Consider the following 16,188-nt stretch of genomic DNA (forward strand, 5'->3'; position numbering starts at 1 on the left):
TATACACCTACTGTATGTAGATATTGCACCAAAAACCAGACATTTGCAGCTAGAATAGTCATTTACCACATTAGCAATGTAAAGAGTGTATTTGTTTAAAGTTAGGACTAGTTTAAAGTTATCTTCATTGAAAAGTACAGTGCTTTTCCTTCAAAAATAAGGACATTTCAATGTGACCCTAAACTTTTGAACAGTAGTGTATATACTGTATGTATTGTAAGAATGTAACTTATTTATTCATTTATTACTAGCATCAGTACATACTTAATTGATGTGGTGATGGGTGCTCTTAACTATAGACTTTAGAAAAGTCATATGTAGAATAACATTTCCTCTTATTTTAGGTAGAAGTAATCTCAATGATCCTGTGAATTTCATCCTCCCTGAATCCAACCTGTGTACCTGATTGAAGTTATTTGTGCTGTTTTATTCTGTGTACAAAGCTGTAAATAATAGACCCTAATATAGAAAATATTTTAATAAAGTCTTTCAATACAAACATTTTTTCAAAAAGTTATTTTTTTTTTAATTCATAGCATTCTACACTATACTGTACACTAAACCAATGTAGCATTCACAGATGCAGACATGGAACTGTTACTTTTCACAGTCAAATAACTATATATTAACCCTTGGTTATTCTACCTTAAGAACAACAATTTACCTATACAAAAAAAGTTAAACTATATGAAGCCAATTAATATATTTATTATAAGTTACATATATACAATAAAATTACTTTATGAAAACGACATAAAAAATATGATGGCAGTCCCAGGGAAATAGTAGATATTACAGATGTATAAATCAAAATTCAACATGATCTGCATACAAAGAATACATAAGATGGGTTAAGAAAAGTGCCGGTGCTAAATCCCATATACATGATGCATTCAGTAACTCCAACCCATACACTGTATCACTCCTGCTCTGATGATACAATTACCGAGTAGTAAACACCAGAACACCAGTACCATGATTTCCCTGAGACGCCATTACCCTGACACCCGTTTTGTTTCCTTCATCTTGGGGTGTTTCTTCATGCTAAATGCAAAAGCTATAGCTTAAAAAAAACTATTTTGTAATATTTACGTTCCAAAATATGTCCCAATATATATATGCATGTACTTTAATTGAAAAAAAAAATTCTGTGGCTCATAAAATTGCTTTGTGAATATGCGCACAAATTTTTAACAAAACATTAATATTTTCTAGTGTACCTGTCACCGTTTGTGGTTTTAAACTTCCCCATTGCAAGGCAGCTGACGGAAGTTCAGGTTGCTGTGGAAATGTCCTATGTGTCAGCAAGTTACGTTCAGGAGCCCTCTTGAAAGCAATATGACTTGTTTAAAGAGCGGAGAAGTTTTTTTTTTTTTTTAACTTTATTTATGGACAGCTGTCAGCTTAACCCTTTGAGGACCAGGCCCAAAATGACCCAGTGGACCGCGCAAATTTTGATCTTAGTGTTTTCATTTTTCCCTCCTCCCCTTCTAAGAGCTCTAGCACTCTCAGTTTTCTATCTACAGGCCATGTAAGTGCTTATTTGTTACAGGAATAGTTGTACTTTGTAATGGCGTCATTCATTTTACCATAACATGTATGATGGAATTCCAAATATATTATTTATGAAGATATAAATTGGTGAAATCGCAAAAAAGAATGCAATATGGTAACTTTTGGGGGGTTCCTGTGTCTACGTAATGCACTATATGGTAAAAGCGACATGATACTATTATTCTATAGGTCAGCCCGAACACAACCATATGCAGGTTTACACAGATTCTCTAATGTTATATATTTTTTTTAAATGAAATCCTTTTTTTTGGCAATTAATTATAAATAAAATCGGACTATTGTGACGCTTATAACGGTTTTATTTTTTCACCTATTGGGCTGTATGGGGTGTCATTTTTTCCGCCATGATCTCTACTTTTTATTAATACCATATTTGTGAAGATCGGACGTTTTGATCACTTTTTATTAATTTTTTTTATATATAATGTAACATAAAATCGGTAATCCGCGCACTTTTTTCCCTCTTTTCGTGTACGCCGTTTACCGTTTGCAATGACGCATGTTATATTTTAATAGATCGGACAATTACGCACGCTACGGTATATTATATGTTTATTTGTTTATTTATTTTTATATGTTTTATTTATATAATGGGAAAGGGGGGTGATTTCAACTTTTATTGGGGTAGGGGTTTTGGGGTAGTGTGTTAGTGTTTTTAACTTTTTTTTTTACACATTTGAAGTCCCTTTTAGGGGACTTTTACATAGATTAGTTTGATTTCTACACTGATGAATGCTATGCCATAGGCACAGCATTGATCAGTGTTATCGGCGATCTGCTCATTGAGCCTGCCTGTGCAGGCTTAGTGCAGCAGATCGCCGATCGGACCGCACGGAGGAAGGTGAGACACCTCCGGCGGCCCGTTTTACCGATCGGGACCCCCGCAGTCACACTGCGGGGGTCTCGATCGGTAAGTGACAGGGGACTCCCCCTGTCACTTACACTTAAACGCCGCGGTCGTGCCGCGGGCGTTTAAGGAGTTAATGACACGCGGCAGTGCGATCGCTGCAGCGTGTCATTAACGGTGAGATCCCGGCTGCTGATTGCAGCCGGCCCCCACCTGTTGTGAAGCGCGCTCCGCTCCGGAGCACGCTTCATAGCTGGAGAAACACCCAGGGCGTACAGTTACGCCCTAGGTCGTCTGGGGACAGACTTCCATGGCGTAACTATACGCCCTGGGTCGTCTAGGGGTTTAAGCGTAACTGTCATATTTTTTTTATTGCAAAAATCAGTAGTATATGGAAATTTAAGAAACTCTGTAATAGGTTTTATCAGCCAAAAAAGCCTTTTTCTGTACTAAAGAAGCAATTTCCCAGCCTCCCCCCCTGACTTCTTATCTGTGCATTATCAGGCAAACACGTCTTCATTACAAAGAAGCCATTGAAGACGGGTTCTGCTCTCTCCATTATATCCTTATGGAGGGGGGAGGGGCCGAGGGAGATGAGGGAGCAGGAAGAAGTGACATGAAGGTCAGCTGTTTGTAGACTGGGCACCTAAACTGCAGGATTCTGGGGTCAGAAAGGTCAGTGCTTATCTATGAACTTACTGAGAGAAGATTGCAGGGTGTTCTGCTTTGCAAGACTGCTCCGTGCTCAGTCACTCCTAACAGCCCCTCCCCTCTCCATAGCCACATAATGGAGACAGAAATCCTTCTTCTTCTGAAGTCTGGGGGGAGGCTGGGAGATTGCTTTTTCAGTACAGAAGGAAACTCTTTTGGTTTATAAAACCTTTTACAGAGTTTCTTAAAAATCTCTTGTACTGTTGATATTTAATGTTTTAAAAAAAATGACCCTGAAATGACAGTTACACTTTAAGGCAAAAATACAGTTGTAGCTTGATAATCATGGGTGTAAATAATATTTATTCTCTTCATTTACGGCCGTAAATATTAAAATATGGCTATATTTTCACCTAAAAAATGACAGCAGTTCAAAACTACGGCTGGAAAAAAAGGGTTGTGTGAACATATCCTAGAATGCCACATGGTAACAACATACTGCTTTAGGCTTCCCTCAGACACAACTTTTGGACAGTGCTTTTTTTAGGCTGAAAAAAATGCCTCAAAACTGCAAGCAGTTTTTCCTGCTTTTTGGCTTTTTTCCTTTCTGTCATTTTCTTGTCAGTGTAAATTCCTATAGGCATTTTATCCTCTGCATTTTTCTTTAGTACAAGTCGCGTGATTCTTTATCATGTGATTCCAGTTTTACTATCGAAGAACTGAGGTAAAAACGACAGAAAAATTTTATTTCATTTTTGACATTCAAACATTTTCGTAAAAAATAGGGAAAGAGGATACAACACTGAATGGCTTTTTTCACACATAGTATTTCCATTAGTCTTTTAGTCAGTATATTTTTGTAACCAAAACCAGGGGTGGGTTGAAATCACATAAACTGTGCAAATCTTACTATTAAAATTTTTCTCTGTTAATTCCACTCCTGATTTTGGTTAGAAATACGGACCAAAATACAATGTGTGAACATAACCAATTAATGCTATGGTTTCTGCTTTCTGGAGACGGCACGGCTGTAGTGGTGATGCGGCATCCCAGAAGTAGTGTAGAAAAAAATCCCGGCACTCACCAAGTAAAGTATTGCTTATTTATTCTGTGCAAACATCATAGGGTACAGGAGGACGTTTTTTACGAGTATAGCCTTCATCAGCTCAGTGATACAGTGTGTACAAGCGGTTTCAATGAGGTACAAAAGACCACAACAGCAATGAAACAGCAATGGGAGTGACCAATTAATGACATCATAGTGACGTGACATAGTAAAAAATAATAAACATTAATGAAACATAGTAGTGGTCACATGCAAATAAATATCACAACATCAAATGGCAGTCTGTCCTACAGGGAGTGAGGAGGGGGAGCGGGGGACACCAAGGATAGTGGGGAACAGGGTGGCCGAGTCCCAGTGGCGCTGTCATCTGCAGGCAGAATAACTGATGTCCAGATCGCTGTAGCAGTGAGTGCGCTCTGGCGCATGCGCACAAGGAAGCTGCGTATTGACTTGAAGCTTGTAGAGGATACAATGAAGCATGGTAGGTGGAGCGGCACTGGAGAGATCTTGAAACAGGTAAAGGCATAGGAGACGGAGCACGTGACCCAGGGGGGAAGTGCTGTGTAATATATACAATGTAACCACAATATGTACAATATATACAGTAAACTGGCTATAACCACAACTGAACTATCATAAGGTAGTATAGCGTATATAGGATAACATATATACAAATGCAAAATCTAAAATATGCAAGATATGTAATTAAGCAACATGCAAAATAGGATAACGTATATAGGATAACGTATATACAAATATGCAAGATATGTAATTAAGCAACATGTACCAGGATGAAAGTATCAGGGGGGACGTACCTCATCCAAGACAACTATATCCCCCTTTGGGAATCTGGAGTCAGAACGGTTGAGGGGTCTATAATAGCAAGACAAGATTATGTTAAAATGCTGGATAATTCACACTCTCTGTTAAGTCCCTTTGGTGAAAGTGTTTGCAGGGTGTGTATCCAGTAAGCTTCACGTCTATGTAGTAATTTCTTGAGATCTCCTCCTTTTTTGGGTAGTGTGACTTTTTCCAAGACCTGGAATTTGAGCTGTGCTACTGTGTATCCCTTCTCCTTAAACACACTGTATCACCGAGCTGATGAAGGCTATACGCCGAAACGCCTCCTCCTGTAGCCTATAATGTTTGCACAAAATAAATAAGCAATACTTTATCTGATAAGTGCTGGGATTTTCTTCTACAGCTTCCAGCTATTTGTCCTATTGGGGTTATATAGGAATCCCAGGTGTGGATAAGGCTACCCATCCTGAGGGTTTAGAACTGCATACTGGAGTAAATATCTCAGTATAAGTATCTCTCTTTTGCTGTGTCACTTTCTCATACACTGACTAATTAGAGAGCCCCCACCACCACCACCACCAGGAACTTCCCTGTAAGTGGTGGGGCTGTAGGAGAAGAGGAGAGAGAAGAAGAAGTGTAAGAGGTAGGAAAGTGAGGGAAAGCACCTGCACCTATGAATGGTTAAACAACATCTGACACATAACAGTTAACCCATGGTTTTCCTTCAGCTGTGTTTCCATAGAAAGACACAAAAGACAGACAGTGACACCTAGTGGAGAAATTAAAATTAGCACCTTCACCCCCTCTAGGGCAATACCTGACAGAGGAACTTTACCCTGGTGGTATAAAGACCGGGACACTACACAACCATAACCCCTAGACAGCAATCTTAGTGTCTTGGGGTTATGTTTGACTCTGATCTGTCTTTCACTTCCCCACATTCAATCCCTTTCACGACCTTGTCACCTGCACCTAAAAAATTCTCTAAGATCTTTCCCTTCCTTACTATTGACCGCTCTGATTTATTCCTGTCTTGACTATTACAGTTCCTTACTAATGGGTCTTCCCTCCTCTAAACTCTCCCCTCTCTAATCCATAAATGCAGCAGTCAAGCTCATCTCCCTGTCCAGTAACTACACCATTGCCTCCCTCTGTGCTAGTCACTACAATGGTTTCCCATTCAGCACAGAGTACAATATAAATTTCTCGGGCTCACCCAAAAAACTCTCTACAGTGCTGTACCTCTATACACCTATTCCCTTATCTCTGTCTACCACCCTACCCTTGTAATCCACACTTAATCCGCACCTCTCCCTCTTGTCTCCAGGAGTTCTCTGGAATGCTTTTCCTCAGAAAGGCAGACTTTTTCCTTAAGCATTAAATGTGCCCTCAAAACACATCTTTTCAAGCAGGCTTACCAGGTTCCCTAATTTGGACACCCACTACATTCCAAACACTTATGCTGGGTTTACACGGAACGATTATCGTTCGAATTTGCGCGATAACGATCGAATTCGAACGATAATCGTACGTGTAAATGCAGCGAACGATCGAACGACGAGCGAGAAATCGTTCATTTTGATCTTTTATCTTGTTCTTAAATCGTTGTTCGTCGTTCGCAAAAAATTTGCCGATCGTTTCGTGTAAACAGTCGTCGCGCGAAAGTCCGGCCGCCCGCCGCTCGCAGCCTGGCCCCCCGCTCATCCGCAGCCCCCTGCGCCGGGTCGGTCGACACCCCCGCCGCCCCGATCACCACCCCCACCGCCGCTGCGATCGCCACCCCCGCCAGCACTGATTGGCTGAAGAGGAGCCGTTTGAAATTCCCAGCTCCCCTCTTTAGCCAATCAATGCACGGCAGCACTGATTGGCTGAAGAGGAGCCGTTTGAAATTCCCGACTCACCTCTTCAGCCAATCAATGCAGTGAAGTGGGGAGCCGGGGATTTCGAAGACCTGCTACGCGGAGCAGGTAGCGTATGCTCGTTGGCGTCGCGATCGGAGCGGCGTCGGGGGTGGCGATCGGAGCGGCGGGGGCGGCGCAGGGGGCTGCGGTTGACCGCGGGGCCGGGCTGCGGATGAGCGGGGGCCGGGCTTCGGATGAGCGGGGGGCCGGGCTGCGGGCGCGCGATTGCAAAACGATTTTTCTCTGTTACTCCGACATCGTTAATCGTACGATCAGGCCAATTATCGTTTCGTGTAAACCCAGCATTAGACCCGTACATACAGTTATTGGTTGGTGACTTGTTCACCCACCTTCACTTGCATTATCTTATTTACATAAGATAGTGGGACCATTGTAGAAATAAAGCACCATATCCCCTCTCCTTTCATCTCCAACCCTTTCCTCAGAGGTTATAAGCTTTTGCAAGCAGGGCCCTCATGTTTGACTTGATGGTTATGTGTGTATCTGTAATGTCTCATTTTGTCAATGTATGTACCACCAGAATTGTAAAGTGCTGCAGAACACGTTGGCGCTATATAAAATTATTATTGTAACAGCAAAAACAGGGGAATGAAGAAGGTAAGTATATATAAAGTTAAAGTGTCACTGTCGTATTTTTCATTGCAGAAATCAATAGTACAGGCGATTTTAAGAAACTTTCTACTTGGGTTTATTAGGCAAATATGACATTATCTGCATTCAAAAAGCCTTTTCTCAGGTCTCCCCCCTCTCTCCTCTTTTCCACTCACTGCTAAATATCAGGAAATTGTGACTTGTTGCATCAGACACAACCCTGTCTGTTCTATAGAGAGGGGAGGAGGGAGAAGGGACATGAGTCAGCAGTGAGAGCAGAGAACAAAGGATTACACAGCTGGTAGCTCCATGAAAGCTGTATTTAGAGGTCAGAGAGGTCAGTGCTGACTGTCAGAGGAGATAGCCGGTGATGTAGCTGTAAATTAACTCTTTGATGTCCTGTTTTGGTGCCTCATCTCCCTCCACCCCTCCCCTTTCCATACAAAATGATGAAGACAGGGGGGAGAGCTTCAAACTGCTTTTTTGTGATAAAAATGCATTTTTTGGCTAATAAACCCAAATACAAAGTTTCTTAAAAACTACAGTGACACTTTAAAACTAGTTTATACATCAACGATTTAAGGAAAATAAGGAACCTCATGTATTGAAAGGTATAAGATCAGAGAAACATGCCTTCATGAAGAATGATTGTTGGATAGCATCAGTATTGAGAAAATTGTTACATGAAAACCAAGGCTTTTCACAACCAACTTAACCATTAACCCTTTCACATCAGCCATCCAGTAACCCTTTTACATCAGCCATATGGCTATATATGTCAGATGATATGGAGGGGTAAATGGATCGGGCTCAGGAGCTGAGCCCACTTTATACATCGGGAGGGGTTGGCTTATACAGTATGTGCAGCAGACCCACATTGCTAATAGCTGACTCTAGCATTCCTGCTGTTGGCAGTCTTTCTTTTAACCCTTCCAGTGCTGTGATGTAAAGCAATTGAAGTAGCTGAATGATAGGTGCTGTACCTGCCAGGTGTCCTATCAGCACCCCCCCCACACACACACGTGATTGCAAGGTGCCAATGACTCACTTCTTCAGCCAGAGGTCTATACTTAACTTTAGTTGCTGCAGCATTTCTGCTAAGAAGGTCTGGCTCAGGCAGACTTGATTAGCAGAGCAACAATCTCACTGTTCTATGCAATGCTATACCATATAAAAATAGAAAAAAGTTTAGATTGCTATAGCATAGCAAAAAGTTTTTAAAAGTTCTAAAATGAAACAAAATCTATATAAATTGAGTATTGTTATAACCGCACTGGCTCACAGAATACAGAGAACTGGTCACTTATACTGTAACTCAGATGATGTAAAAAATATAAGCCCCCAAAGTTTGTCAAGTTGCCATTCTCTCTTTTTTTTTACCTTCAGCCCACAGTTAATTATTTTTCAGTTTCCCTTAACGTTTAATAGAATAATGAAAGGAGTTATCAGAAAGTACAATTAGTCCCACAAAAAAACCCCCACAAAAACAAAAAAAACAAGCCCCCATACGGCACTGTATATAGAAAAATAAAAGAGTTATGACTTTTAGAAGGCAAGGAAGAAAAAATAAAAAATCAGAAGTGAAAGTAAACCCAGTTACAAAGGGGTTACATAAAAGAACAAGGAAGAACAAGGTTTTCATATATGTAGAGTGATTCAGAATAGTCACCTGCAGTAGGTGTGGAGTCACATGAGTGTAATGTTATGCAATTATTCAACTGGACAACATAAAAAGCAAGAGCCATAATACTGTAGAAAGCATAGAAATAATGGATGTATTAGACACTCCTTTCTGAACCTGGTAGAAAAGTAATTTGATAAGCACCATAATAGGACTTGATCACAGTACATACAAAGCAAACAGAGGAATACATTTGATGTGGCAAAAGGCTAAGTAGTACGACACATATCAGATATGCTAATGCCATTGTAAGCAAAAAATATAGGGTAATATATTACATTCACAAGCCACAAATGAATACAGTGGTACCTCGGTTTAAGAGTAACTTGAATTGTTTTGCTAGAAGAGATCAAAGTTTTTCAAAATTGTGACTTGGTTTAAGAGCATTGCTTTGGTTTAAGAGCTCCTTGTACTGGGTGGGAGGGGCATGGCATGCATAGCGTGGTCTACAGCACTGTACTATGACCCAGGAAGTCTCCCTCACCTTCCAAATCATTGCAGATCCACTTCAGGCTGGGGCTTACATCAATGGACAGGTCTGTGGTGGAAATCTCTTCATAGCTGTAACCCCTCTCTCTCTGGACAGAGAGCGCTGCATGTATGTGCCCACATCTGCCCTGCTCATTCCTTCATGCTCCCTGATGTTTCTGTCAGCCCTTGTGTTTCCCATCCTCTCCATTCCTGCTATAATGTGCCTGCACTCACACTCAGCTATACTCACTACTGTATAGAAAAGTTTCTGTCACTGTCCTCCTGCACAGCTCTGTGATGCTTACTTCCGGGTATCTACAACTTGCTGCTGTTTTTTCAGGTTACTATACATACCTACTATACTTACTATATACTTACTTACTTGTATATACTTATATATACTTACTATACATTATACTCTACATGCTGATTACTATACTGTAAACTGTTATTCAGAATAAAAAATTTTTTTGGGGGTGTGGAACCAATTGTCTGCATTTCAATAATTTCTTATGGGAAAATTTGCTTTGGTTTAAGAGTGGATTTAGATTACAAGCTCAGTCCTGGAACAAATTATGCTTGTAATCCAATGCACCACTGTATTTACTTAGAGTATGTGCACACTGAGGAATAGGCAAGAATTGAAGAGGAAAGTTTTCTACTTGAAATCCCTAGCCTATTCTGCGGAATTTTAACTAAATTTGTACAAAATTCTAAGTGGAATGGAAGCGGAATTCAAGCAGAATTCAAGCCCCATTGACTTCTAGCGGATTCCTCTAGTGGAATCCGCCCAAAGAATTGGCACTTCAATTATGTGGGTGGAAAATGGATCCACAGCCAAAAATTCTGCAGTCTGAACAAGAGAGCGGAAATCCCATTAAACACAATGTGACATTGCTCTGTTTATATTTTACGGGAGGAATTTCAAGTGGAAATTAAGAGCAGATTCCGCCTCAAATTCCTTGTCTATTCCTCTGTGTGCACATACCCTAAAGGTATTTTCAAATTACGGAATCCTGGCGGATTCTGTTGTGTGAACGCACCCTCAGCGTGCAACGTAATAAGTGGCAAAATATATAGCATATATGAGCTGCATGTAATTATACAAATGGAAGGTGGAAGGAATTACAGAAATGAGTTAATTGGACACTTCTAGTTAGTAATACTAGTCTCCTGGAGATAACAAGCATAGATATATTGACCACATTGATGCATGTCATATACATTTAAAGAAAGCATTATACAGTAAGTAGTGACACGTATACTGTATATTGTTGCAAATATAGAGCTGTAAGCACTGGAGTACACAGCCATTGTCCGTGGAGATAATTTAAAGCAGAAATTTATTTAAAAGTTTCCAAAAACTACATTGAGGATAGTGGAAAGAAAATGGCCTTCATCCTCAGCATACCGATCACTATGGGGACATACAGTAACAGCAAGTTAAAGTATTTTAATCTGCTGTTAGTTTCCCTACCAGCATTTGCCATATTGCATAGATTCTGTTGTCCCTTCTCCTCTCAAGCTGACACAAAGACTACTGGAGAACATGAGGGTAATATGGGAAGCCAAGTCTAAGTGACCACAGGGAATTCCCAGAATAAATGGTCAGATGGCCAGGGGCAGTCTTGGCATTTGGTCTGGGGCCCCAAGCGATGTTATGTCCGCACCCCCCCCTGTAGTTCTCTTATAACCCTCCTACCACCATACAGTGATTACATATAGCCTCAAAACGACTCTGAACAAAACAGAAAGATATCACCAATGATACCATTACATAATACTGCCACACCATGACAATTATAACTACAGACCCTTTAACAGAGTGTAGTTACATCCAGTGACTCACAGAAGGTGTCTTCTCTGATAAGCGTCTTTTACTTCTTTTTTTTTTTTTCCTCTCCATCCAGCATGGACCACCTTGAAGTGTTCCCCTGGCTGTGAATCCTGTCTCCAGAATCCACCAGAGAAACATTTTAGGTTCCAACACATACAGTAGTTAGGTCCCCTGTACCCCTATATAGTAGTTACCCCTTATGTACCCCTATATAGTAGTTACACTGCTCTGTGCCCCCATAGTTTTAGAGTGTCCATGTGCCCCCACTTAATTAGGTATGCTCTGTGACCCTGTATAGTAGTAAGGTATATAGGCACCTCTGTGCAGCCCTAATGTAATATATACCGCTGTGTGCTGTCCTCAGTAGTATATACCCCTTGTGCGCTGACACCATTAGCATATACCCCTTGTGTGCTGCCCCTAGTAGTATATACCCCTTGTGTGCTGCCCCTATTATTATATACCCCTTGGTTGCTGCCCCCAGTAGTATATAGACCCCCTGTGTGCTGTCCCAGTTGTATATAGCCCCCCTGTGTGCTCTCTCACTTGTAAATAGCCCCCCTGTGTGCTCCCTTACTTGGATATAGACCTCCTGTGTGCTCCCCCAGTAGTATATAGACCCCCATGTGCTCCCCCAGTAGTATATAGACCCCAGTGTGCTCCACCAGTAGTATATAAACCTCCTATATTATCAATCAGTAGTATATAGACCCCCTGTGTACTCCTCCATTAGTATATAGACCCCCTGTGTTCTCTTTCAGTAGTATATAGACCCCTTTGTGCTCCCCCAGTTGTATATATGTCCCCTGAGTGCTCCCCCAGTTGTATATAGACCCCATTCTGCCGCCCCAGTAGTATATAGACCCCTCTGTGATGCCCCAGTAGTCTAAAACCGCCATGTGTGCTCCCCCAGTTATATATAGCCCCCATGTGTGCTCCACCTGTTATATATAGCCCATCGGGGTGCTCCCCCAGTTATACAGACCCCCTCATATGCTCCCCTTATTTATATAGCCCCCTGTGTGCTCCCCCATTTATATAGACCCCCTGTGTGCTCCCCCCGTTTATATAGATCCCCTGTGTGCAATTGTGTGGGGTGCTTGGTGCCCAAGACCGCTACTGCAGATGGGCACAGGCCAGGGCAGGCAAAATTCAGCCATAAGTTAGAAGCTGGAAGAGTTTAGTATGCGCAGCAGGCAATAGCTGTGGTCAAAATAACTAGCTGATGTTGATACTACATGAAACATAAACAATACATCTTAGGCCTTATACATATCTTCGTGTTTCATCGATGTGCCATCCATGGAAGCCCTGTTGTGTAATCCCCCCGTGCTGCTGGAAGTGGGGAAAGTCTTTGAATATTTGAGGCACTGTGGTACTGTAATGAAGCAACATTACAGTGACACAAAGAGTCAAACATGTCCCCTGGTGCCAGTATTTTATTAATATAAGATGCTGTGTAAGGATGGGGTGGGGACTCCACATCAGGCCTTCCGCGGATGGCACATTCGTGAAACACAGAATGTGTGTATAAGGCCTTAGCACACCCCTGGAACCAAATGGACTTTTTTGTTTAGGGAAAGAACAATGGGCTATGGGGTATAACAGCCAGAGTAGCAGGACATCAGAGTGTGGCAAGAAGATTTGGAAGCTCATATAAAAGGCTATAAAAGTGTCACAGACATGCCTTACAGGGGAGATACTTGCTTAGAGAACCGCATCAGATGTGGAGTGCTCTCCATGCTTGGAGGCTGGAAGATGAATATATGGTTACAAAAAGGCAAGAAAAGGTAGAGTAGTGGTCAGCAGGATCATGATTTTACATTCACCCTTTCTCTCAAACAGTAGGAGGGTTATCAGCAGGTCTGCAGATTTAGAGGCTAGCTCCTTAAGTGGATTCTCCAGCTCCAGTAGCACACAACTCAAAACAGCTCAATAACAAAAGCACACAACAATCAGGTAAGCTAGGGATATGGTTCTACCACTAGGGGATCTCTTGAGGGTATGGGCAGGGAACAAATAGTATCAGGACGTGGGTGGATTTTGTCATCCAGCACCATCCCCACTAAGTGCTGCCCTAGGCACTGGAGTGTGATTGCCTAGTGTGGAATATATCTATGATCAAGACAAAATATTTTCTGCAGATAATTATCCTTTGTCTTTTTAGCAGGAAATCTTAACTATATACTTGTCCTAAGTGAAAATCATCTTTTAAATTACATCTGTCCAAAATTACACCAGACCAAAAATATGCAACACTGTGTTCATTTGACATTTTCTAACTGTCATGATCTTTAAAACGACCCCTTATGTGGCCAAATAACTTCCTGGAGCACTTAGTTTAAATGGAAAAATGAATTAGTAAGAAGGCATTTTGCTGTCACCAACATACAGATATGGCAAGTAGTGCCCTCTGGATGTCATTCCACTATTTAGACAATTCTAAACTCTCCAAAAATTATTTTGCATTTCAAAAATATAAATGGAGATAATGTCATAGACATATGACAAAATTTCTATAGTACAGTATGGAAACGGATACTAATTTTAGAAATCTAGGGGCAAGTGCACCCTGTGGCTCCAACTCATTGTGCTATGGGTTACTTAGTCCTTTATATGGCACTGTATTATTTAGATATTAAGAAAGTTTGCGCTATCGATGTATTCAATTAGCCAATAAAATGTATCACTTTAGTGGGACTCTGTAAATGTCTATGGGCGCTGATTTGTAGATTTGGAAGTAATACTGTTATGTGCTACAGTTTTATCTTCTAGGGGAATGTGAGTCTTTATAATATGATAATCATGGAAACTCAACACACAAGCAATTTTGTTTTATAAATGGGGTACTATGATTTTAAATGATTATGAGTTGAAAATCAGTAATAAATTATTCATACTTTCCCACAGATATTGGTAACCTCTGGGACCATATTACATATAATCCCATAACCCTTGAGCTTGCTTGGAAATCAGCATGTCCTGTTGATGCCACTGTCAGTCTATGCCGGAAGGAAGAAGAAAAATGTGTGAATATTCCAGATTCAAAAAGTGTTAAAAAGAAGCAGGTGAGGTCATATTATACTGGTTCCCAATATAGAATTTAAAAGCAGTTTTTATTACAAAGAATACTGTATTATTCCAGCTGAGCGTGAGGAATGTTTACATTTTTGTTGTGGAAAGCTTTATAGTATACTCAGCAATGGAGCTGGCAATTTGTAGTGAAAGGGGGGGGGGGGATCTGAAAGCCTCCATTATATTGGTGGAAACCAAGTTAATGTAATACATCCTTACTATTACCTATACCTCAGATGTAAAATTTATATAGGGATAACTTTAAATTTGCCTCTTCCTTTAGTTTGTGAGCAAGGTAGGGAGTACCAGCACCTGAAATGGTATCCCACCATAAGTGTACACAATTCGAATGCAGCAATAAAATTGTAATAAAAACTAAATTTTTCTTTTTATATGCAGCACAGCAAGCGCCTGAATGGAAAGGAGTTTTGTGAAAACACCTCTTGTTTTAATAGTTTGTTATTTCACTTACTTAGGTTTTGTATAATCAAGTGGACACTCATCCAAAGCTTTGTATGAAGGTAAGTACACTGAACATATTTCAAATGTCTAAGTTCTTTAAGATAATATTAAAGGGGTCGGCCACTTTATAGTAAAATTGCTTAGTGTACAGTATTATTAAGTGTACTTGCAGCCCCTAATGACAGCAGCTCCCTGTGTACCTGATAGAGCTAAAATCAGGCTCTCCTCCGGGCTGTGCTGCCCTGCGTTGTGGGGAGTTTGTCTGACATGGCTGACATGGAGGAGCATGTGACCATGCCCCTTTTATGGGAAATGCTTATAAAGTGCTTTTTTCCCTGCACTTCTTACTGCATCAAGGCTTCACTTCCTGGATAACATAGTGATGTCACGACCCGACTCCCAGAGCTGTGCGGGCTGTGGTTGCTGGAGAGGATGATGGCAGGGGGATGCTCAGTGTCCCTCCAGTGCCCTGTGCCCCTCAGTATCCTCCTGCCTTCATCCTCTCCAGCAGCCACAGCCCGCACAGGTCTGGGAGTCGGGTTGTGACATCACCATGTTATCCAGGAAGTGAAGCCTTGATGCAGTAGTAAGTGCAGGGAAAAAAGCACTTTATAAGCATTTCCCATAATAAGAGTATACTGGTGATTTGTATAACTTTTGGGGGGCAATACAATACTTTAATAAAAATGCCGGACTTGTCCTTTAGGGTATGTGTTTTTCCTCTATGTAATATATAGAACTAGAATTATTAATATTTATTTTTGACCACAGCTAAACTGGGAAATGCTCAGTATGTTTATCGTTAAACAGGAATGACACGTACATAAAGTATCATACTTTTATTTACAGTTTACAACTAAAAATGGGTTTTGGGTGAGATGTCCCTTTTCTTCTAGAGACTTTCCAGGTAAGAAACAGCAGAAAACGAATCCGAATAGTTTTAAAAAGAACAGGTATATTGCACAATAGATGACTATATTATATATTGAACTGGTATTTACTCACTTTTATTTGTATTTCAGCTTGGGAAATGAAAACTAATTTTATGGATGAAATTATACAAATCAAATTTGTGTCTTCAGCTAAGGCAGAGTTCTGTGTTTTTATTTGCAATCTCACAAAACATGATTCTTGTGACGCTCTTCAAGGACAGGTTTTATTCAATGTGGTGAGTTTGTAGATTTATTTACAATCTTTCTAATGCTTTAT

At 40.7% G+C, this 16,188-nt stretch overlaps 1 protein-coding gene across 2 annotated transcripts in view; it reads left to right on the plus strand.

The window, feature by feature from the left end:
• Window positions 1-16,188, plus strand: part of IL17REL (interleukin 17 receptor E like) — an 88,080-nt gene that overhangs the window by 51,064 nt on the left and 20,828 nt on the right. For both annotated transcript variants that reach the window (XM_069956114.1, XM_069956115.1), the window contains 4 exons: window positions 14,353-14,510; window positions 14,994-15,038; window positions 15,829-15,886; window positions 16,002-16,147. In XM_069956114.1, the coding sequence (XP_069812215.1) occupies window positions 14,353-14,510; window positions 14,994-15,038; window positions 15,829-15,886; window positions 16,002-16,147 (407 nt within the window). The remainder of the gene's footprint in view (window positions 1-14,352; window positions 14,511-14,993; window positions 15,039-15,828; window positions 15,887-16,001; window positions 16,148-16,188) is intronic.

Source organism: Dendropsophus ebraccatus, chromosome 1, assembly GCF_027789765.1.
Source record: "Dendropsophus ebraccatus isolate aDenEbr1 chromosome 1, aDenEbr1.pat, whole genome shotgun sequence".
Classification (NCBI taxonomy): Eukaryota; Metazoa; Chordata; class Amphibia; order Anura; family Hylidae; genus Dendropsophus; species Dendropsophus ebraccatus.